The sequence below is a fragment of the Caenorhabditis elegans genome, chromosome V (assembly GCF_000002985.6).
Source record: "Caenorhabditis elegans chromosome V".
In the NCBI taxonomy this organism is placed as follows: Eukaryota; Metazoa; Nematoda; class Chromadorea; order Rhabditida; family Rhabditidae; genus Caenorhabditis; species Caenorhabditis elegans.
Window position 1 is genome coordinate 16765114 of NC_003283.11, and position 23531 is coordinate 16788644.

At 38.2% G+C, this 23531-nt stretch overlaps 1 protein-coding gene and 1 non-coding gene across 7 annotated transcripts in view; both read left to right on the forward strand.

The window, feature by feature from the left end:
- The window catches only part of dkf-2 (Serine/threonine-protein kinase dkf-2), a gene marked incomplete at both ends in the record, with an annotated part of 40820 nt that extends 17492 nt beyond the window's left edge, over positions 1 to 23328 (forward strand). For 2 of the 6 annotated variants that reach the window (NM_001269797.3, NM_001129550.3), the window contains 12 exons: positions 82 to 347; positions 1017 to 1142; positions 1246 to 1332; positions 1479 to 1587; positions 2653 to 2757; positions 3286 to 3377; positions 3690 to 3896; positions 4518 to 4698; positions 20272 to 20415; positions 21158 to 21907; positions 21966 to 22051; positions 22729 to 22860. In NM_001269797.3, the coding sequence (NP_001256726.1) occupies positions 82 to 347; positions 1017 to 1142; positions 1246 to 1332; positions 1479 to 1587; positions 2653 to 2757; positions 3286 to 3377; positions 3690 to 3896; positions 4518 to 4698; positions 20272 to 20415; positions 21158 to 21907; positions 21966 to 22051; positions 22729 to 22860 (2285 nt within the window). Of the gene's footprint in view, positions 1 to 81; positions 348 to 1016; positions 1143 to 1245; positions 1333 to 1478; positions 1588 to 2652; positions 2758 to 2892; positions 2968 to 3285; positions 3378 to 3689; positions 3897 to 4517; positions 4699 to 19634; positions 20140 to 20271; positions 20416 to 21157; positions 21908 to 21965; positions 22052 to 22728 lie in introns of those variants that run through there. The other 4 variants (NM_001269796.3, NM_074838.7, NM_001269795.3 and 1 more) reach the window with 4 other exon arrangements.
- F14D1.3 lies at positions 1635 to 1697 on the forward strand. The gene has a single exon (NR_070089.1). It is a non-coding gene; the product is annotated as an Unclassified non-coding RNA F14D1.3 (non-coding RNA).
- Positions 23329 to 23531: the final 203 nt, after the last annotated feature.

Below are 23531 nucleotides of genomic sequence, written 5' to 3' on the forward strand. Positions count from 1 at the left end.
TTATAAAATTTGAACTAAACCAAGTAAAATTCCAGAAATTTCAGTAGTTGTTTCAAATAACTAATTTTCTCAATTTTGCAGCATGTCCTCAAAACGAGCGAATCGTCGTCCACCCACACACTCTGTTCGTCCACTCGTACAAAGTTCCGACGTTTTGCGATTTCTGTGGAGAACTTCTATTCGGACTTGTCAAACAGGGACTCAAGTGTTTCGGTTGTGGACTCAACTACCATAAGCGATGCGCTTCGAAGATCCCGAACAACTGTAACGGGTCGAAGCAGCGACGGCCATCGGCTATTCCATTGTCGCCGTCGAATTCGAATATTTTGAATTTGAACGAGAGGAGGGTGAGTTTTCGAATTGGAGCGACACGTGATGTCAGGCTGTCTCATTGCGCTTTGATCTACGGAAAATGCGGGAATTTTTCCCACAAAAAATATGACGTCCGCACTCTCTTAACCATCCGAAATCAGTTGAAAAGTCTGCGTCTCTTCTCCCGCAAATTTTGTAGATCGAACCGATATGATACTTTGACACCACGTGGAGTGAGAATATATGGTGTCAGAGTGCGCCATTTCGGTTTGATCTACACTCAAAATAAGAAAACTGCGTGGCGTGTACTGCAGAAAACCTCATATTTGGGAGACAGCTCGCCACGCCCATAGCGAGTTAAACATAGCGGCGCGCGGAACCCGTATGATGTCGGCGGCATGATATTGGTTGGGCCCCAAATTTTTGCCTTTTCTCCGTGAGTGGACGAGAAAAAGGCAAATATGAGGTTTTCTGCAGTACACGCCACGCAGTTTTCTTATTTTGAGTGTACGTAGATCTACAAAATTTGTGGCAGTCGAGACGCAGATTTCTCAACTGATTTATTTAGCATGGTTAAGAACGTGGTGACGTCATATTGTTCTGAAAAATTCCCGCATTTTTTGTAGATCAAACCGTAATGGGACATTCTGACACCACGTGCTCTACCTTTTTCAATAACTTATTGAAAAACGAATAAGTTTCAGCATTCCCGTCGTGAATCATGTCTTGAAGCTCTGGATGCAGCACGACCTTCGTCAACGCTTGGCGGCGCGGCAACTCCGAACATTTTCATCACGTCGGACGATTGTGGAGACGCCGTCGGCGGAAATGTGAGAATTTTCTAAATATTTTTCACTTTCCGAGCACATTTCCAGTGCAATTTTCTAAGGGAAAATTGACTTTTTTTTTCATAAAATTTTTTTCCATTTTCAGTATCTTCAAATGCCGCGGAAAGATCGTTCATGTTCGTGGAGCGGTCGGCCACTTTGGATGGAAATTGCCGAGGCGACACGGGTGAAAGTGCGTTTTTTGATACCTAAACCTTCAAAAATATTGAAATTTTTTTTTTCAAAAATTTGAATTTCTTGACAAGTTGTCACTAACGACTTTTTGTTCTTCCAAATTTTACATAAAATTTCCATATTCTCGCCTAAATTCTTCCAAAGCTTCAGGTTCCCCACACATTCCAAGTGCATAGCTATAAGCTTCCGACCGTCTGTCAACACTGTAAAAAGCTACTGAAAGGACTTATTCGGCAGGGAATGCAGTGTCGAGGTAAGTGAAAAAACGAGAAAATTAGTTTTTTTTTTCTTAAAATCGAAAAAAATTGATATTTTGAAAATCTGAAAAAAAATTTTTTTTTGGATATTCTAAAAAATATTTCCAAAACAACACCTAAAATTGGAAATTGTATTGTCTAGATTTTTTTATTGAAAAATTAAATTTTTTAATATAAAAATGCGAAAAACGAATTTTGGTAAACTTTTTTATTTGAAAATCGCAACATAAAATCTCAATTTTTGTCTTAAAAAACGAAAAATTCTCGATTTTTCCGAATATTCTAAAAAAGTTATTAAAATTATTTGAGAAAACAAAAATTTTGCCAATTTTTGAGTATAAAACGCGAGTTTCAGCGTTTTTTTAAACAAAAATTCTCGATTTTCAAAATATTTTTTAAACATTTTTTTTCGATTTTTGTATTTTTTTAATTTTTTTTTTGAAAACCGAAAATATTTCGATTTTTAAATAACGATTATTTTCCTGTTTTTTTATCGCCAAAAAATAAAATAATTTCTGAAGAACCATTTTTTGAATTTAAAAATCTGAAAAGTTCGATTTTTCGAAAAAAATTTTTTTTTTGAAAAAACCAACTTTTTGCCTTTTTTTAATCTCGAAATGTTTCAAAAAAATCATATGTTTTATTACGGGAACACAAAATTCTGAGAATTTGTCGCGCAAAATATTTTGTAGCGAAAACTACAGTAATTCTCCAAAAGACTACTGTAGCTCTTGTGTCGATTTACGGGCTCGATTTTCAAAGATGATCATTAATTTTTCGATAGAATATAAAAATTAAGCAACAAAAAAAAATAAATTCGTTTAAAAAATCGAGCCCGTAAATCGACCCACAGTAGTCATTTAAAGAATTACTGTACCTCTCGCTACTTGATATTTTGCGCGTCAAATATGTTGCGCAATATGCATTCTCCGAATTTTTTGTTCCCGTAATAAAACATAAATTTTTTTAAACGTTGTTGATTTTCATATTTCGATTTTCAAAGAATTCAATTTTCTATAAAAAAATCTATCAAATCGGAAAAAAATCGTCCTAATTTCCAGATTGCAAGTACAATTGCCACAAAAAATGCTCGGAACATGTGGCAAAAGACTGCTCGGGTAACACGAAAGCCTCACAGTTCTTCCTCGGAAGTCAAGCGGACGATGGTAAGTGTAATGAGTGGGCTGACAGAGGATTACTGTAGTCCTATTGTCCTCTCTTATCTCTAACTTCCTCTCTTCTCTTCTAACAGTATATCTCTCACTCTCTCTCTCTCTCTAATGTGTCCTCTCCAACCACAGGTACGAGTTTGACGGGAAGTATGGACAATCTGCGAATGTGCAGTGTACCATTCGGTTCGGATCAGTCGACATCGGGTACTGTAGCTATATTATCAGTTTTTGTGTATATTCGTATATATATATATATATATAGTTTCACCCCAGTAACACATAATTTTTTATTCCCGCAATAGTGCCACAATTTTCATAGATGACACTAGAATATGGGAGACTCTGACTCCTTATGACCTTTTTTTCCTTTTTTTCTCTACTCACCCAATCACGCTATTTTAGTTTTGTATAATAATAATAATAGTTACCTCACTAATTGTTTTGTCACAACACACCCCTATCATTATTTCATTTTTCCACACTTCTTTTCGCAGCTTGATGTATCACCAATTAATTTTCCAGGTGCTTCGGAAGATCGTGACGATGATTTGTCGCTTCGGAGTGGAAGTGGAGCACACAAAAAGGCTCAGAATACGCCAAGCGCGCCGTTGCAGGTTTGTACGATTTTCTAGTTTTCTACATTGGATTCAGTGCATAATCTTTTGAGATACAGTTTTTAAGAAATAATTCAGTTCAAACTTGAAAAAAACAATGTTAATGTTATATTGCTTCTGAACTATAAGAACACCTTTTTTCCAAAAAACGTAACATTTTAGAACGGAAACAGTGAAATTTGGAAATTTAGCGATCATAAATGCCAAAAATAATAATAGGTTTTTAAAATTGCGCTCAAATTTTTAATTTTTCCATATTATCTCCACTTTCTCCAGTTTCGAATTTTCACTTCAAAATAGTATATTTTACAGGGCTCTGAAGGTTCTGGATCACCGGGCCCAGTTGTCTCGTTTGCGGCGAACGCCTTATCGAATATGCCCGACGATGACGTCATCAGCTCTGAAAGTGCCAATATTCCACTGATGCGCGTTGTGATGTCGAAAAAACAGACGAAACGGAAAAATAACAAGCTGCTCAAGGAGGGATGGATTGTGCATTATACTGATCAACAGAATATGGTAGAATTTTTATTTTAAAAAAAACTTTAAAAAAAAAAGAAATTTTAATTATTTTCGAAATATCAAATTTTTAAAAATGTCCTAAATTTTTTTTTTTAATTGTTTGTAAAAAATTGAAAAAAAAATTTGTTTTGAATATTTTGAATATTTTATTGATATTCGAGAAAAATTTGAATTTCCAAAAAAAATTTAAGAAAACATTGAATGGAAATTGATTTTTATTTGAATGGATCAAAATTTTATTTTTTTTTGAAAAAAATGTATTTTCAAGGAAATCAAAATTTAGTCGAAAATGTTTTTTAAAAAAGTTTTCGAAAAAAAATCTCCAAAGAAAAATTTTTAAAAAATTTTTAAAAAATTAAAAAATTAAGTTTTTTGTCAAAAAAAAACTTTTATTTAAAAAATGACCACTTTTTTTTAAAAATTAAAACATTATTTTTCAAAAAGTAGCTTTTTTCCCCGATTTTTGCAACAAAAAAAACTGCAATCTTTCATATTTCGTAAAAAGCTCCGTTGACGCAATACACCTTTAATTATCTGATTTTTATGTAATTTTCAGAAGTTTTGAGTCATTTTCCCATTTTTCACCTGCACCCCTTTAAGAAATCGATCGGGTTTCAGCGCAAAAAGCACTACTGGCGGCTTGACACAAAAGGCATCACAATGTATCAGGACGAGAATACGACACGCTACTACAAGGAAATTCCGTTGAACGAGATTCTCAACGTGTCGATGTCGCCACCGGACAAGACGGCCGACTATCTTTTCGAAATTCGGACCGGCGTTTGCGTCTACTTTATATGTGAGTTTTTCGGGTTTTTCTTGAATTTCAGATTTTATCCGGGAATCTCTGAACACCTCTTAACCAACTTACCGAAAAGAAAAAAAAATTAAAGCATAACAATGGAGCCGACAGATTAACCCTGCTGCTCCTGACAGGTTCAAAACTGTCAATTTCCTGTTTATTTGTGTGTGTGCGTGCTCATGCTCTCTGAGCTTTTCACACACTCGGAGCATTTCTGGTTTTGTGCTCTGAACGTTTGACACACGCACTTGACTATCGATATAAATATAAATATACTTTATCAATCTTTCCTGCAAACTTTGGCATTTTTTTTTTGAACTGAAAAGTTTATTGCAAACTACCGATTTGTTTATTGACATTCTAGGGGACAAAGCACACTTTTTGATCGAATTGTTTATTTAATTTCTATCGAGGTTTTGGGAATGATAGTTTTGGTAGAACGTTTCAATTGTGCTTTTCAAGTTTTTGAGGTGAAGTTTACTCCAAATCTTCCAACTTATCATAAACTTATCCTATGTCTTCGTTTAGTAGATTTTGGTAGAAAGCTCTGAGCTTGCCAGAATTGTCCTAACTTACGTGCTACATATGAATCTATTAAATATGTTTCAACAAGAAATTACTTGGTAGAAGTCTACCTTTTCAGCAATTGATCAGGAAATTCCCTGTGAAAATTGTGCTCGTTTTCCTTAGCTCAGCCATTCAAGCCTCTCTTTATTATCAATTTTGTGACCCAACCGGTAAATGGGTTCTAGGGCGTTTTTTGAAGAAAACTGTACTTCTTCGATATGGTTCAAGAGTTCACTAAACGCAATGACCAAAAAGCTATAGGCATTCGTGCCTGCCTACGGTCTACTAGAAACCGAAAAAAAAGAACCAAAAGCTAAGAACCAGAAGCACCAAATTGATTATGGTGCAATTGGAATATTTTAAAGTTTTGTGGATGCTTGACTTTTTATATAAGACACCTCTTGAGATTTTTTCAAACCGTTCAAAAAGTTTACTGTTTCGATGATCTTGTTGATCTTCCCCCTCCCGAATACCTTTTATTCCTTTTTACGAAATTCAAGTATTTGACCGATGAGTGATTGATTTATTTAATCGGTTTGGGTCATTTCCATGGTTTCCATGCCGCCGCCCACGCGACAAGCTTGTACCTCCATAAAACGAATGAAATGTTCGCTACCGACCTGATAGGTTTATATGTTTTCCTTTTATTTCTCGGAACTTTTTGGTTTCTTGAGAAATTATTGTAGACCTCGTTTTTCTTCAGTTTGCCACAAAAGTATGTACTACTGGGCATGTTTTTCGAGAAATAAGCCGTCTCAAGTGGCTGTTTCACGTGATTTTTGTACTCGCAAAGGTCAAAACGCATTGTTGTTGGTCGAAACTAGAAAGAGTTTGACATCTATGTTGCCAGGTTGCTTTCAGACCTACAAAGCTCCTAGAAGCTTGACGTGTTATCTGCTACGCCTACAGTACCTCGATAGGCTACATGGCTTTTCAGGTTGACTTCAGCTCTACTAAAATCTAATAGAAACTTTTCTGTAGAGTTTGGGGGGCGAACCCCCAAGTTTCAAAGTTTTTGGCTAACGGCTAATTTCGATAATATATCGGTTAGTTCGGCTATAAATGTTATGATCCTCCTAGCCGTGGTTCAGACGAAGTTTCAGTGGAAAATTGTTTTCTTAGAGTTCAGTAAAACACATTTTGATGATCAAAACTGTTCTTTACTGCACCAAACTATCTTTAAAGATTGCCTATAACTAAATTAGTTTCGCAAATTACAATTTCTGTTCCGATAGTCTCTCTATCATTTCCAGCAACATTGCCTATATAAGACATCTTGCTACCAATCTCAAAGTTCAAATATTAGTCATTCTCCACACATTTATCGCCTCACAGCCGCCGGTTTCTCGAATATTCAGGTGTCGAAGGTCATATTTTGTTTATCTACGTAATATAGTAGTAAGGCTTTTCCCCCTTCGAAATTTATGCGTCATGCATATTTTTAGAATCGTCGTCGATTGCCACTGATGGTGGGCGAGCGGCGTTTTTTTTCGTCATCTTCTCGCTTTTTTTCTACAAAAACCACAATAATCCACCGGCGGCGGCGATGGCGACCACCCGCCTATTACTACGCTTTAATGCTTTTTCTTTAGAAAAAATGGAGGGGTGAAACCTCTTGAAGCAGCAAAAGGTTTTCTGTATTTTTTCTTCATTTTTCTATTTTTCTTTGGTTTCGAATAATCGATTTTTGTCTTTGATTTTGATTTCGGTTGACTGAAAAGCTCATTGCGGCTTGATCTACAAAAAATGCGGGAATTTTTCTCCCAGAAAAATGTGACGTCAGCACACTTTTGAAAAATCAGTTGAAAAGTCTGCGTCTCTTCTCCCGCATTTCTCGAAGATCAAACCAAAATCGGGCATTTTGACACCACGTGAGCTTTGTCTGAAAATAACTTTTTCTTGAAAGTTGGCTAGTTATTCCTGAACACAGCATTCTGATCAATTTCAGGAAAAAACGATTTCATCGGAAAACTTCTTGATACCAAAAGCAGTTTTCAAGAAACTTACCAGTTAACTATGAACTATGAATGTTGAAGTTGCTCCATCACTTTGTGCTAATCACAAATTTCCAAAATCTGACCACAATTCCCCTAAACTCTGCGGGTTCTTCAATTTTCATAAAGTGCGTCCCAGTTTGTACTATCAAAAAAATACAAAATGAAATCATAGTTTGCAAAATGAATAGACATGAAAGGTTAATCGTCTTGCATGGTCGTGAAAAGACTATTGAGATGAGTCATTGTCGTTGTCAAAATATTCCGAATATTGCGAGAAAACATGGAGTTTGGCGAACTTCCACAGACACTAAATCCTTTAATTTTGAGAATCGCTAGATTTACTTCATCAAAAATTGCCAGTAATGGAACGCTGGAACCTTTTCAAAGATTGCCAGGCTTTTGTTCGTTCATTAGTTTTTTCTCCCCGAAAATTAACAAGATTCAATGATCTAGATAACACTTTTTTCCTCTTCCATTATATTCCAAATGCCATCAGATGATGCTTAATGAGTGTGACCTCTTCTTGAGGGTTGTACAAGGGGCAAGGTGTTCATTGTTCCAACGTAAAGCTTCGTCTTTTCTTCATTTTTTTGCTGACTTTGAAAAGTAGTTTCCTCATTCTTGGCGTTCCCCTGGATTTTTCGAGATTTCTTGAAAGTTTTTGGATTTTGAAAATGTTTTTGCGTTATGAATGATTTATGAAAGTTTAGCCCCAACTCTGGGACATGAGTCAGTGAACACTTTTTTGGTTCGACAACAGTTGACACGAATGTTTTATTTGCATTTTTGAAATTGGAATTTTTCATGTTAAGTGGTCTTCTTTCGAATTTCAAATAATTTTCAAGCTGATTTCTCAATGATACACTCAAAATAAAAACAACTGCGTGGCGTGTACTGCAGAAAACCTAATATTTAGGCCCCGCCTTTTTTCGTCCACTCACGGAGAAAAGGCAAAAATTTTGACCCCAACCAATATCAGGCCGCCAACATCTCACAGGTTCCGCGCGCCGCTATGTTTAACTCGCAGCAGGCGGAGACAGCTCGCCACGCCCACAGCGAGTTAAACGCAGCGGCGCGCGGAACCCGTGAGATGTCGGCGGCCTGATATTGGTTTCGGGTCAAAATTTTTGCCTTTTCTCCGTGAGTGGACGAGAAAAAGGCGGAGCCTAAATTTTAGGTTTTCTGCAGTACACGCCACGCAGTTTTTTATTTTGAGTGTAAATAAAATGTTCAGGTCTTCTTTTTATGACATTGTGAGTAGCAGACCCTGTGTTCACAGAAATTGGTTTTTTTTTCATATTTAGCTAAGATTACGGCTACTTCACAGGCCCTCGACTCGACTCACTTCTTTAGGTATATATGGAACTACGAAAAAAGTTATATTAATTACTTTATTACGCTATCCAAAAAGTTGGTCTTACACAACAATATCCTCCCTTAATTAAAGAGACCTCCTTAGATTTTTCTTGGTGTGTTATGAGTTACCCGTCATACCTTCTTATACAGTCAATTACCTGACATATTCTTCACTTTTACATTTTTTTTCTCCCGCACGCACAGTTCCTCCACCACACTCGAATCTCACGCAATTCACTTGTGTTCTTCATCCACACTCCTCCAGTTTTCCTCCTTTTTCACTACACACAATAAAGAAGGGGACAATCCAAAAGATATATGCAATGGAATATGTTACAATTTCTATGGAATCTAGAATCAGAGGCAATCAGGAATCCCGAATATTATTAGAGAAGGAAGCAGAAGCAGCTAATAACTTTTTGTTACTTTTGTGTATGGGGCGTTATTCCCGAGACACGAAGTCAGTCGTCGTCGTGTTCATCATTTAGCATCCGCCGCCACATTACCATTTCTCAATTTGCTGTTTCTTTTTGTTTCTAACACCGAATCATGACACTGAAGCCATCATCGCAACTACCACAGCCACATAGATCAGCTTTTGCTGAATCAAGCTGTGTGGAAAATTCCAATTTTCAGTGTCTTGACAGTTAGCAAGCGATTCCTTTAGTCTTCAAGCTCCAAAGCTGTGAATTCAGGCCATGGACTTCTAGAAAAGTGTACTGATTTCTGAATGCTTGAAAACCCACAGTGTTTACTTTTAAAAGTGCTTTTTCTCTCACCTTGTCCATCCCGCGCAGCCAATTTTTTGTACATGCAACAAAATTGAAAATTTTGCCGAATAGATTCCTCCCGCCTGATTACCTCTATTATGTCTCGAAGATTTTCCCCTGCCATTCTCCTTCTTTTGATCTCTCTTCCTCTCTCTCTCTCTCTCGACCGACTTCCGATTGCAAAACTGCGCTGCAGACGCGGATGGAGAGAAGGTGAGACTTAGACGTCTGAACGATAATTTTGTTGGTTTTGGAGAAAGGCAGTTCAAAATTGGAAAAGTTGTCTACGGGGCCAAGGTGTTATGAATCAGTGATCTTCAATTTTGGCGTGTTTAGGTTGTTTATTCAAAAATCCCCACAATTGCAGAGACGAAGATCTACCGGGATCCAGGGGTCGTGACGCTGGAAGAGCCGAAATTGTGTAGATTTACACAGCATTTCGTTTTATTACGCTCCGTACATCTACACTGGGTCCCGTCTGAGTCTCATCAACTGCCTACACTCCACAAACTGTTGTTTTCAAAACTAAACAAATCATGATTATGGGTGCAAAAGTTTTGATTTTTGAAAATTCCATTATCATTTCCAAAAATCATTCCACCAATTCGCCAACTATTCTTAATGACCTCTCTATAACATTTCGTCAGCTGATAATAGCATGTTATATAATCGTATTTTCCAACTTTGAATTGATAATTTGATAATAAAGTCAACATTTTTTGGAAAACCAATTTTCACAAGGTTTATATGTAGTTTTTTTTCTCGCTGAAACTACAACTTTCTGAACCCACGCCATAACTGGTCTCTCGCGATGGTCAAAAGAGAGAAGGTTACCGTTTTTTTTTTTCAATTTTAGTATTTCTCGCGAATTCACTTTTGTTGAGAAACTGTTTCCGTGTAGTTTGAACTTGAAGTCTTGCCACGTCGGTGCAAGAAAGTTAGAACGAGATCACTTGTAGTTAGAACTTGCATGGAAGGCAGGCGCCGTTTCGATGCCTGACACCTGCCTCCAACCTGTCCGTCTCACACCAGCCTCTCGCTTCATTTCTGCACTAGGGCGAGACGTGGTCTTTTTTCGCCGCAGCCGACATTTTTGGGTTTCACGCACTATACAGGGGGCGTGGGACTTTCGAATGGGATTCTCACAACTGTGACTTTCTAGAAAACTCAGAAAACAGAAGTTATTACGCGAGTTTCAGTATCATTTCACCGCCCGCAGGTAAAGCAATTTTTCTCTACGTAGCCGTAAACATAGATAACTCGGCCACCACTCACTGAACTACGGAGTAGCAATACTTCCCTGAATTTCATCCAACAAGTTTCAAGCTTTCGACCTTTAACCTCTTTTTGAGAATTCAATTGCACTTTTACTTTTCTGAAAAAAATTCCAAGCAAGAAAACCCGATATTCCTGTTCAATTCGAGACTAGCTTGTTGGTTGTGCTTTTCCCTTCCAAAAAAATCGTAAAAATTCGATTCATTTGCCCATCCCACCATCACCTGTATTTTCTCTGAAAATAAACAACAAAATCGTAAAAAAGGGCGATATTTTGTTGTTTTTGCTTCGTCTGCTTCTTCTCCTCCTATAAAAAAAAACGAACACAGGTAGGGGGAGAAGCATTCGGGGGAGAAGCGTGGGGCACTGTGTGGTATTTTTGATTGTGTGTGAACGCCCGACCGATGGTCAATTGTTTTGGTTATTTTTGTTTTTTTTTTTTGGTGGTCGATGAGAAGAACAGGAGAAGAAAAAGTGTAACATTTCCACATCTTCGACCACAGAAATTAAAAGAAGCATCGAAAAAAAACACACACTTCAGTATTTCTTCTGATATTTTTTTGGTACTTTTTTCTCCCATAGACTCAAAATTTTGGCTTCAAACTCCGAATTTCCTGATGAGACGCCTTGAAATTTTCTCGTAAATTTTTTATGCCTGTTCAATTTTTGGAAGAAATGTCTGGATTGAGGTTTTCTGCCCTTGCATTTTGAATCTTGCATTTTGCCAACTTTTCTCTGTCGCTGCGTCTGGAGTTACTAACTTACCACACTTTGCATATTTATTCTGTGTTATTTTACTGATAAGGAATACCTTCAGTAGGTTTTTTCACCTATCAACTAACATTATTAAAACTTCAAACTTATGCAAAATCGGGTAGTTTATAACTAAAGCTCAACACGGAAAAGTAGCACAAAATTGAGATTTTAGCTAAATTAAAACCCTTTTAAAAACACCAAAAAGGCAATACTGAACCATTTTCTAGATTTTCACCAATGTTTTTTCACCTGCATTCCAGTTCGAAAGTCGTTCCAAACAGAGAAGCGTTGTAGTAAAGTGGAGGTCAAGCGTGCCCCGCGCGCCAAACCACCATCATTTAATTTTGACGGTCAGCAGCGCCTAGTTTGTCTGAGATTTTTTTATTTTTCAGTTTTTCTTTGTCCTTCTCTCTGGCAAAAAAAGTTAAATTATATCATCATGTGCCAAGTGATAAGATTAAGGAATTCTAGGTTAAAAGGGGCGGAGCTTGATATTGGGGGTTAGTGGGTCGTCGTCTTATCAGCAACTTTGACGAAGAACTGACCGTTCAGAATGGCAGTTCGCGAAGTGGCGCGGTTTTTTTTGTCAAATTTTCTTGAAATTCATTAGAACGGCGTATAAATAGCTTTAAACATTCCCAGAGCTCCCAATTTTTTCTGGAATAAAAAAAAGTAATTTTTCGACCTCGCTATCAACATGTTTTCAGAGCCAAAACGTCATTCAAATGAATATTTCATTCTGTCGCTTTTATGTGTCTATTTGGCGGGCTTGTCTATATCCTAGATCTTCTTTAAATTTAAAGTATTTTAAGAATAGATTCCATGAAATTTATGGTTTCCAAGAGACGTGACGGAAATATTTCTCCTTTTGTTTTGTTCCGGTCCACATAAATTTTCGAGCTAACTTAAGATTAAAAAAATGCACTGAAAAGGCTCTGAAAAGTAGCTATCGCTTTTTTGGTAATTCGGTAATTTCGGTACTGCCGAAAGTTTTCACTATTTAAGCTCTGATCTTAGGTTCTTTCTCAAAACCTATCACTAAAGAAATTTTAACTTGGCGCCAACTTTTTCGAAATATCTTCCAAGGTTAATTAACTTTTTTCCTGCGAAATTTGAAATTTTTAGTCTCAAAAAGTTCAACTTTCAATTAACACTACATTCTCTACACTTTAAAGAAATTTCCTGCGGTCACTCGCCTTGTGCTGACCTTCATCAGTTTTGTTGGCAGTAGATTTTTTGTATCATTGCTGTTGCAAGCAGTGTAACAAATACTACGAGGAGGCAATGGTCACTCTAACAATTTTCATCTCTCTCTGAAGTTGCTGTAATATAGAAATCAAGTGTGAATTGTTCGAGTTCATGTTTTTGTGTCTTGTTTCGTCAACACAAGTCAACAGAATGTTATATGGATCATTTGCGATGCCGAGACGATGATCCCCCATTTTGCTGCTGCTGTTGCTGCACGGGGGCGTTCCGAGTACTTGATTATGGAAATTTCGGATTCGGGAGAGAGAGAAGGGGTTTTTGATTCATTGAACACCTTCTAGAAACGTCTAAGAAACTTTTTGTCCTTTTTTTTGAAGGTTTTGGGGTCAGGCGATGAATAAACAAGTTCTGATATTGCACAAATTCTGTAATGGACGAATTAAAATTTATAAATGATGGCAAATATTTGCGTTTCGGAGAGTTTCAATTTCGAAAACAAAAGTACATCAGTGTTTTCAAAACTCTACGGAAATCTGATAATTCTTCAAATTTTGATACTTTCGAAGCTTTGAAATGCTCTGAAACATGCCTTATTGGAAAAAAACGCACAATTTTCACTAGAAAATGTGCTGAAATGTATAGTTTCCCAGACACTAAGCCCGATACGAAAGCTCAGCAAGCTACAAAATTGTGCAATAAACCTACTTTGCACCATTATCGCCAAATGGCCCAAAATTACGGTACCAGGTCTTGAAGCGACCGACAAGTATGACTTTTTGTCGCGTCGAGATCTGATACATTTTTTTGCAACTGAATAATAGTGCACTGTCTTGCTAGAATTAATAGGATCTACACAATTCGAATAGTTCATTTTATCTCGACATCTGCTGGCTAATGAGATTAAATTTCCCCTCCGACCATCTGGAATCGCTGATATGATTACGATCTCGTGTGCTGTGTTTTTTACAATTTTAACTGTTTTTTCCCGGTAGATCTTGATCTTCGCCCTCTGCAACTTTTAATATCCCTCTCTCTAGTTCTTCACAATTCGTCTTATCAACCATTGCCTTCCCACCGACATAGATATCCGCCGTCAAACAGGCGTCTAGGCGGAGAGGTCTCCAACTTTTTGACCCGTCGCGCTGTGATCCTCACGTTCGCATTATGCCCTTTTCGGCATGTAAATTTATGATTTTGGCGTATATCAAATTATGAGGAGTTATCGCCGATATGAACTGTGATTCGTGATGTATTATATATCTCCCCTCACCAGATCAAGTTCAAATATTTCGGAAATTCGTGACTTATCTCTAGATAGATCATTTGATCAATGCGTAGAAGAGGATTTAGGACCTTGAAAACTACGATATCGCCTGGTGCAGGTGCGAAATGACCGGAAGTTGTTGGTTGTATGACGTTAGCGCAAAGAACAATACCTGCCGAGAGGCCCTGTGTGTGTGTGTTTCGTACTTTAAGTGTTTCTCACACGTAGACAGTGTCGAACTATTTGTTATTCTTCTGCAAAACAACATTAGTCTCCAGAGTAATTATGATGGAACTTTCTGTTATTTTTTTTTACTTCTTCCTGTCTACAGGGTCTAATTAGCACTTTTCGACCCTTAATTTGGATAATGGAGATACTTGAAGCACGTGTGTGTGTGTGTGTGTATTCGTTCAAATTTTTAGTCCCTGTTGATCTCTAGTTTACGGTTCAGTATTTAAATAATTGCGTTGTTACTCCATGGTACTAGTATGTAGTACACATTCCCCCGTCCCCTACTTGATTGTTACCGTAATTTTCATCCAGTAGGATGTACGTGATAGCCTGCACCATGTCTACAGTACTCCTAGACTCTTTTCAATGCAGCGAAAAACGTTTTTCGACCACTGATTTTGGACCTCTTACCGTAATTTGTGCGGTTTTAGTGTACCAAATAAAACGGATGGAGGTTGGTTTAAGTTCCAATTTTATTGGTATACAACCTTCTTGCTATCACTTCCGCTTTTTTTTCTCAGAATATGAAAAAGAAATGAAAAAGAGGCAACAGAAAAAAAAGATACGTAATTTTCGGAAATCGCCGGCAGTTTGCAAACCAAACTTTATGACGTCGCGCACAGAACCCGTGTTCTTAAGTTTTTGATCTGATACCATCTACGGAGAGATCTGTGAAATTTGCCGTAGTTTTTTAGAAAAATGGCCAAATTTTTTAATTGAAAATCTGTGTAGTTTGATGCAATATCAAGTTAGTTTCTTGATCTTGAAGTAACAGTTCAACACACCATTTCTGATACCGTATCACTTTAAAAGCTCAAAAAGTCAAACGGAACCCTAGCACTTTGCCAAAAAGTCAACTTTTTGTTTTGTACACCTTTCTGGCGCCTACGTGTGAGGACGGAGTACAACTGGTAGATGTAATGTGAATGCTATCACTTGACGACGATCGCATGGTTATCAAGGTTATCCCCCGTCCCGTTGACGTCGAAGAGTGCATAGAACGTCGGGACGACGCTGATCTGTCTGAAACTTGCTTCAGAGCTTTCTCAAGTTTTCGACTAGATTCTACCGCTTTTGGAGAATTTCAAAGTTGTAGATCGGTCTGTTTGCAGTTGCAGTCTTACAGGCAGGGGTGCGCGGAAATTGAATTTTCCGGCAATCGGGCCTGAAGCCTGAACTTGGCCTGAAGGTGACCTGAAGCTTGATAGCCTTTGAAGAGCTCTGTGACTGTCGAATTTGAAGTGACCGACTTTTTCAATTTTTTCGGCGGCCATGCTGTAAGAGCCGGGCGTACTCAAGCCAGCATTTCCCGGAAAACGTGATATTGTTTTCTGTTCTGTTTTTGTTTCTTGTCACCAGAAAAAAACGTCCATCTTCTTCTTTTTCTTTTCATTTTCTCCCACGACAATTTTGTGTGATGTCCATCGAAGCGCGGCGTCAGAGCGACAACGAGAATCGAATCAATCATGTGTGTGTGTTTGTGTGCGAGTGGCCCAAGATCCCAACCGAAAAACGGTTTCGATCCGTCGATTCCGCCGGTAGACGTCACAGTGACGTAGGCAGAGGCTGGTTGAAATGATAAGGAAAAATCACCACATCCTCTCCATTTTCGTTCTTTTCGTGAGTGAGAGAGATGTTTCCAATCGAATTTTGCGACGACGTCTTGTTCGAGAACACGATGATTTTCCGATATTACTGTATTACTAGTAGAGTTCTACGTCATCCTAGAATTCAAAAGAAGCATTGAATCGAGAATCTAAATGCGGCAGCAGCAGCAAAGTGTGTAAAATTTGGCGCTGGTGGCATAATAAACTAACTACCTTGTTGAATTACACACACAAACAATTTCCCATTGTTGTGCCTTTCTCCTATCAACTGATTCTTCTTCTTCTTCTGATTATTCTGATGCTATCACATTGGAATATGTACATATAGGTGACGCCAGGCTGGGCGGGATCTTGTGGAGGCGGGGTGTCTTCTCTCTGGAGGTTTTGAATTTTGGATAGAATTTTATATGGAAAAGTAACTTTTGCCCCAGCCGAAACATCTCTTCTCTCTTCTTCGAATCCAATAAGGCTGACTCATGTTGAATATGTGTTCTTCTTCTTCTTCTTTTTTTCCCCTTCCTACAACAAAACAAAATAAACAAAAACTTTCCGATTTCTCACCTTTCCTGAACGTTCGTTTGCCACTTTTCTTTGAATTCCTCACATTTTTCTGCCAATTTTCCAGTCGATTGAGTGGGTTCTGAACGGTTTTGTACGGTTTTTTGTTAGCAATAAAAACAATGTTCTGGAAAATTGGAAAATTATGAATCTTCTGACTTGAAACAGGTATTTGGATTTTTAAAGATCACTCTCCTTTGTTTTTGGAATAACACGAACGTTTTCCATGTTTTTTGTTGGAAATTATCATAATACATACATACATTTGACGAACCTAATTGACTCTCATTGTTGTTGTTTTCCCTTTTCCCAAGGTGACATCATCACTGACAGTGGCAGAGAGACATTTAAAGCCACATTTTGTTTCAGAACCACTTTTTCGTGTGTGTGTCGTTTTTGACATAACCATGCAAAAAAAATTGGTGGCCGAACTTTCTAACTCCGCGGTCATGGCATTGTTCCGTTGATTTCTCTTAATGGTTTATATCATCCAAATATATGTATCTTATCAATTTTCGTCATCCGTCACCGCATTCTAGAGATTCTGTGACTCTGCTGCAGAAAATATCTCGTCATCGGAATATGTGACCTACGTTGCGGGGTTTTTGCGCCGCCTCAAAAACTGTGCCTCTGCATTTTTTAGTTGGCGCAGTAGAAGCCTAATGCGCAGGTTGCCTATTGCGTGGCCTATTACTATCTGTCCACGTGACAAAGAAGTAAGCTTTGTGTTCATCTCGGCATTAGGCCCCTACTTCTTGCTCAACTTTCGTCTGAGAAATGAAAATTTTGATCAGAGTTTGGGCTAGGCTTGATTTAGGCCGCGAACAAGTTTGGTCCAACTCCTGCCAATTTTCCACCCAAACTTCTGTCGGAAGTTCGGAAAAATCTTGGTAGCGATCTACAAGCTTCACCAACTCCTAAACATTTTTTTTTTGCTAACATGGGGCACCACATGCCGAGAAATAATAACCCTGAGTTCACTACAATAGATTGACCGATGTAGTCGTCTGATAATGAGTACATCCCGACTACACGGGTCCTCATCATCATGGGTACAGTCGCCCCCCCCCCCCCCCTCGTCCGTACGCCCCGTCGTAGTGAAAGGATGAGATTGTTGCGCAATTTGCATAGATTGAAATCTCGTTCCCACATTTTGCCGCGCCCATATGCATACTTTTTTGATTTCTCTTATATATATGTTTGACTTTTCACTATCAAACTACTTTTGCCAGCGCCTGATCCTGAACTTTTCCTAGTAGTATTATGTATTCTACTACAGTAACCTTTAGTTTTTGGAAAAATGCCAAGTCTCAATCTTTGAAGGACATAACACATACACCTCCCCCGACTTACAAACAAAAACACCTACGCACAAATACATAGGAGGACACTTTAAAATTGTTCAATTAGGTGGTTTTGGATAGGGTTTGAGGAGAATTGAAAAAAAAATCGGACAGTTATTTTCTATTGAAAGCGTTCTGATTTTTGTTGGTCACATTAAACAACATTAGATGTTTGATTTTGATTTGAAATTAGGTCTCTCGGATTACTGTATCAGCCACATGACTAAGTATATCAGCTAATTCTGGAATTCCCCCTCCATCTGATTCGATTATATTATGAAGCATAAGAAAAAAACGGCGGAAAAGTTGTTTTTTTGCGGAAACACGTACTGCTTCTTATTATATTTTCACCTGCGCAAGCGCCTAAGTGATGAGATTGGAACGGACGATTTTCGCCCCTTCCGATTTGAATAAGATGCTAGATTCTAGATGCTTCTCCTGGCAAAGCCGAAAAATGTTCTCCTTAAAGGACCACTTGAAATTGTAGTTTTCCACTGGCTTCTTGCAGGTTTCTCCTAATTCATTTCCAGTTACCATATTTTCCAACTTTTACCTTTTTGAGAAAAACAATAACAAAAAGAGAAGCAGCAGTTGTCGATTTATCGAGTGGTGGTGGTAACTTTTAAAAGTTAGTCCTACTTTTCTCCTACCAGCCGGGGGCCCCCTAGCAACTTGATGAGGTATTCCGGTCTCTTCCTGTCTCCTCACCTTCGTCTTTTTTTCATGGCTAATGATTTTATCTTGCATTTATATATGTAGTGAAAACATGTATTCCATTTTCAACCGAAAAAAATGGGCTATAAAATCGTCGTTCACTTCCGGGAATCGTCGTGTTTGTTTTTTTTTCTCCGGCTACCGACGGCAACTTTGAAAAATTCGACATTTTTTGAAGAGGCAATTTTCATTATGTTGATGCAAATGTGCTCCACTGATCCAGAGAGCATTTCGAATTTCTCTTGCGATCGGGTGTCGGTTTGCGATGTACATGAGAATTAAGATTGCAAATTTCTCGATTTTTTCTATGCTCTTGCAACTTCTTACAGCCCCCCCCCCCCCCTCCCCTGGGCTACCTCCTACAAGGGTACTGTACCTCTTCCAGGAACCCATTTTCAGTGTTCTTCTCCTTTGATTTATTCGTTGTTCATTCACTCATTATCTAATTGTTTTTCCTCCCCTCTCCTCGTCGTTGTTTCTTCTTGTTTCCTTTTCTACTTCCTTTCTCCCCACTACTGACCCCTCTGATGATGCTTAACTTTTCTCCCATCCATTTTCCCAGTGTTACTTTGTTTTCACAATTTGTTTTGTTTTCTCGTTCGCATACACACAATCATTTAGTCAAAAGAGGGTTTCTAGTTCTTGTCCCCTATTTGGCGTATTTTTGTGTGTGTGTGCTATTTGGAGAAGACGTCGTCGGGTTTTCCCTAAAACAAATGCACTCTTGTGTTCCTGATGACCCCTCTTTTGAGATGAAATCATCAAAAATAGTGATTTCTCTAGACTGGTTAGATTAAGAGTGCGATTTGTTTCGCCAACTAGTACATATTTTAATTTTAGGAAATATTTTCATTTTTAAGTCCAACTTTTGAACCTTAAAATCAACCCAATTTTGGGTTGAGTTCATTTTTTTTCGAAACATTGAATTTTTCTGGAAATTGAAATTTGCCAGGAAATTCTGAATGTCACACACTACTTTTGAAATATTTGGTCACTACTTTCCTGTCCCCGGCGGCTATATTTGTATTTTGTGTTAGGTACTGTTAGATCAGACGATCAACTAGATTACAGTGCAAAACACTGCATTTTTTGTTGTTTTGACTAACTGAATAGTTGAAGTGCAAAAAGTTTGAAGAACGAATGTGTGGGGGCGGGGAGACTTTTTGTAGATTGAAATCCTCAAATTTGTTCAGATACTTCTTATTTTTATTTCATTTCCTAACTTTTTTTCCTCTCGAGCTCTATATCTTCCTCTCTTATACTTTTAGTAAACCTGGTTTCTTGTTCAGAATATCACAATGATCTTAAACATTCTGCGGTTACCTCACGCGGATGAGCCGACCACATCTCAGTCCGTACAAGACTACCCGCTCGTCCACTTCTCGCCGCGACGCCATCAAAAATTCCGAACGATCATCAGCGTCGGTGACTCTGACGTCATCAAAGACTCGAGCCTCACCGACGAGGAGCTCTACAACATCATTCATGCGTCACCGATCGCACGAAAGTCGTCGACAGTGTCGTCCACCGACTCCGGGTATCTCGGCTCGTCGGGCGCCTCGTCGTCGTGTGTGCGAAGCCGGGAAGGATCGACGGTGAGCTCGACGATTACGGTGGAACGGACACGGCGTGGTGGATCCACTGCGTCTTCGGAACCGGATTCCGTTGCTGATTCGGAAGGAGCTGGAAGTTATTCGAGCTTCTCATCGATAGCTTCGACAGCGTCAAGGATGCTCGGCAGAGCAGCAGATTGCCTTGTATTAATGACAAAGAGGAATGGATGGAGTGGAGACGGTAAAACATATTTCCATTTTTTTAATGTTCAAACAAGTGGCAGATCGATTAGTTTTCAGAGTTGTTCAGAGATTCTCGAAATAAAATTTGCAAACACAGTTCAATTATCTAATCCTGTTTTACAATTTTCAGCCGGTTCACCATCTGACGAGAAGGGATCCTCCCTGGATGCTCAGTCATGGACGACGGCGATTCAGTCCGCACTGATGCCAGTAACACCGCAAAGTTCGGTGGTTGGCGGAAAACGAATTGATAAGCTGAAAGTGCCGACAGAAGGTAAGACTAGGCCACCATACTAGCACATGGTGCCAGGCTTTGGCCCATTATGGTTTTATCTATAAAAAATGCGGGAATTTTGCGCCCAAAAAAATGTGACGTCAACACGCTCTTAACCATGCGAAATTAGTTGAGAACTCAGCGTCTCTTCTCCCGAGTTTTTGTAGATCTACGTAGATCAAGCCAAAACGAGGCACTCTGACACCACGTGTACTAGAGTTTCAGCGAGAAAGTTGTGAGCCGCCACTGCGACGCAACAGTGTGCGGAGCGGCGGCCGAGCTTCACAGCCTCTCGCTGAAACTCTTCCATCATAAGATATAAATTGATAGCATTTAACTTTAGTCTCGCGACCTATAGTCTGACAATTATTTTTTATTTCTTTTTTTTTTCTGATCTTCACGTTTCTCGCCCTTTCGTCACACACAGGTCATCCTGTACTTTATCAATTTTTCGATTTGTCTCGGACCAAGACTATATAGAGATCGCATTACACATCAATCGTTGACTTTTTACGTATGCCGTCGTTAAATTGCGACACAATTAGGTGAAGATTGATCGGGGGAGACGGATTCTGAAATCAACATGTTTTCCTGTTTTTTGAACACGCGCCACTGCTGCCGGAAGAAAATTTGGCGAATTTTAGTTGCAGTAGAACTGTTTTTTAACAAATAAATAATGGGATTTGCACAATTTTTTTTGGCGAATTCGATGATGACGTACAACTATCTTGTTTTTTTTCAGGAGAAACTGGGCACCTTGGCGCGAAAATCCAAACGGAACACGAATTCTCACAACTTTATCAAATATTCGCTGAAGAAGTCCTCGGATCCGGACAGTTTGGTACTGTTTACGGAGGAATCCACCGACGAAATGGTCAACACGTCGCCGTGAAGCTCATCGATAAGCTGAAATTCCCGCCGAACAAGGAGGATCTGTTGCGGGCTGAAGTGCAGATCTTGGAGAAGGTCGACCATCCTGGGGTGGTTCACTTCATGCAGATGCTTGAGACGACTGATCGGATCTTTGTTGTGATGGAGAAGCTGAAGGGTGACATGTTGGAGATGATCTTGTCCAGTGAGAAAGGAAGGCTTTCGGAACGGACTACGCAGTTCCTGGTGGCTCAGATCCTTGAAGCTCTCCGTTACCTTCATCATTTGAATATTGTGCATTGTGACTTGAAACCGGAGAATATCCTTCTCAACTCGAACTCGGACTTCCCACAAGTCAAGCTTTGCGATTTCGGATTCGCTCGAATCATTGGAGAGAAGAGCTTCAGGCGGAGTGTCGTCGGAACGCCTGCCTACCTGGCGCCTGAAGTTCTACGGAACAAGGGATTCAATCGATCGCTCGACATGTGGAGTGTCGGTGTGATTGTCTACGTCTCACTGTCGGGAACGTTCCCGTTCAACGAGGACGAGGATATCAACGATCAGATTCAGAACGCCGAATTCATGTACCCGCCGACACCGTGGAAGGAGATCTCTGAGAATGGTAGGGCGAATACTTTTGTTAGAAAAGAATCTGTGAGATTTATTGAATTCTTTTGCAGCTATCGAATTCATCAACGGACTGCTCCAAGTTAAGATGAGCAAGCGGTATACGGTGACGAAAGCGCAGTCGCAGATCTGGATGCAGGTAGGCATATGGAGACCTTTTTTGGGTCTCGCAGCGAAAATTTTTTCGAGCTGAAAAAGTTAAAAAAAGAAAATTAAAGATTTTTTCTGTGAATTGAAAGCTGAACTTTTTTTTACTTTCTACTGTAAAAATTGTGAAAAAAAATTCTAAAATATTTTTTTAACGAAAATTTAAAATTTTCAAAATTTGGGGAAAAAACACAAAAATCAGGAAAAAATACGAAAATCTCTTTTTTTTTAATTTGAAAAAATCCGAAACATCGGCTTTAAAAAATTTCGAATTTAGAAAAAATGTTTGAAATTTTTTTTTAATAGCAAAAAAAAGTTTTACCTGCAAAAAATCGGGAAAAAAATCCGAAAAACTTAGAAAAAAATTGTATTTTTTTAATTTGCAATCATTTTAAAATCATATGAAATTTAGAAAAATCCAAAAAAAGTAAAGAAAAATTGCAAAAAAAAATAATTTTAATCCAAAAATCCGAAAAAAAATTTACTTACAGAAAAATCGGTTTAAACATTTTTTTAAGGATAAATAAAAATTGTTTTAAGCGCAAAAATCCTTTGAAAAAAAATAATACAAATTGCAAAAAATGCATTTTTTTTTTGTTGGTTTTTCAATAAAAAATAATTTCGAAAATTAATTTTTTTACGAAAAAATTGAAAAACTTTTTTTTTCAGAACTACACCCTATGGTCGGATCTACGAGTACTGGAAAAAGCTGTCGGTCAACGATTCGTAACTCATGAAAGTGATGATGTGAGGTGGCAGGCTTACGAAAAAGAGCACAATGTGACTCCGGTCTACGTATAATATCCAGCAGCAGGACCCCCAGAGAAACTTTTCATATTTTTTGCATCTTCTTGTCACATATCCATTTAAATTTTATTTCGTTTTTTCTTGTTTCATAATTTTTTTTCCAAATTTTCTCACTCACATTCCCTGTGTTCCCACACCCATTTCTTAAAACATTCCTAGTCGAAAAATCCTCCTAATTTTTACGTTTTTCCCCGTTTTTCACCAAAAAATCGGAATCCAACCCCCACCCAGCGCACACAAAATTTGCCATATGATCCTCGAAAATTTCCCGATTTTTTTCCAAATTTGTCCAATTTTTACCAAAATTTGTTCTTTTCTATTCACTTTTCACCGCAAAAAATGTTTGAAATTTCATCAGATTTTCTTGTCTAATGATACGCCCGAAGATTTATTTATATATGTGTATGTTTTGATTGAATTATTACTTTTTCTTTATTGAATGAATTGGTGTAACTGAAAATATATTTTATATTTTTTTGCAAACAAACAATGACAATTTGATCGAAACAAATGAGGAAACAAATTTTTTTATTTTTTCTTCCAAAATTGTTCCATCAGAAAAGCTAGATTTTCCAATAATTTAGACACAAGTTGTTAGGGCTAGATTGTTTTGTTCTGGAAGTTCAAATTTCTGAGAAAAATCATTTTCCAAGTTTCAACTATAG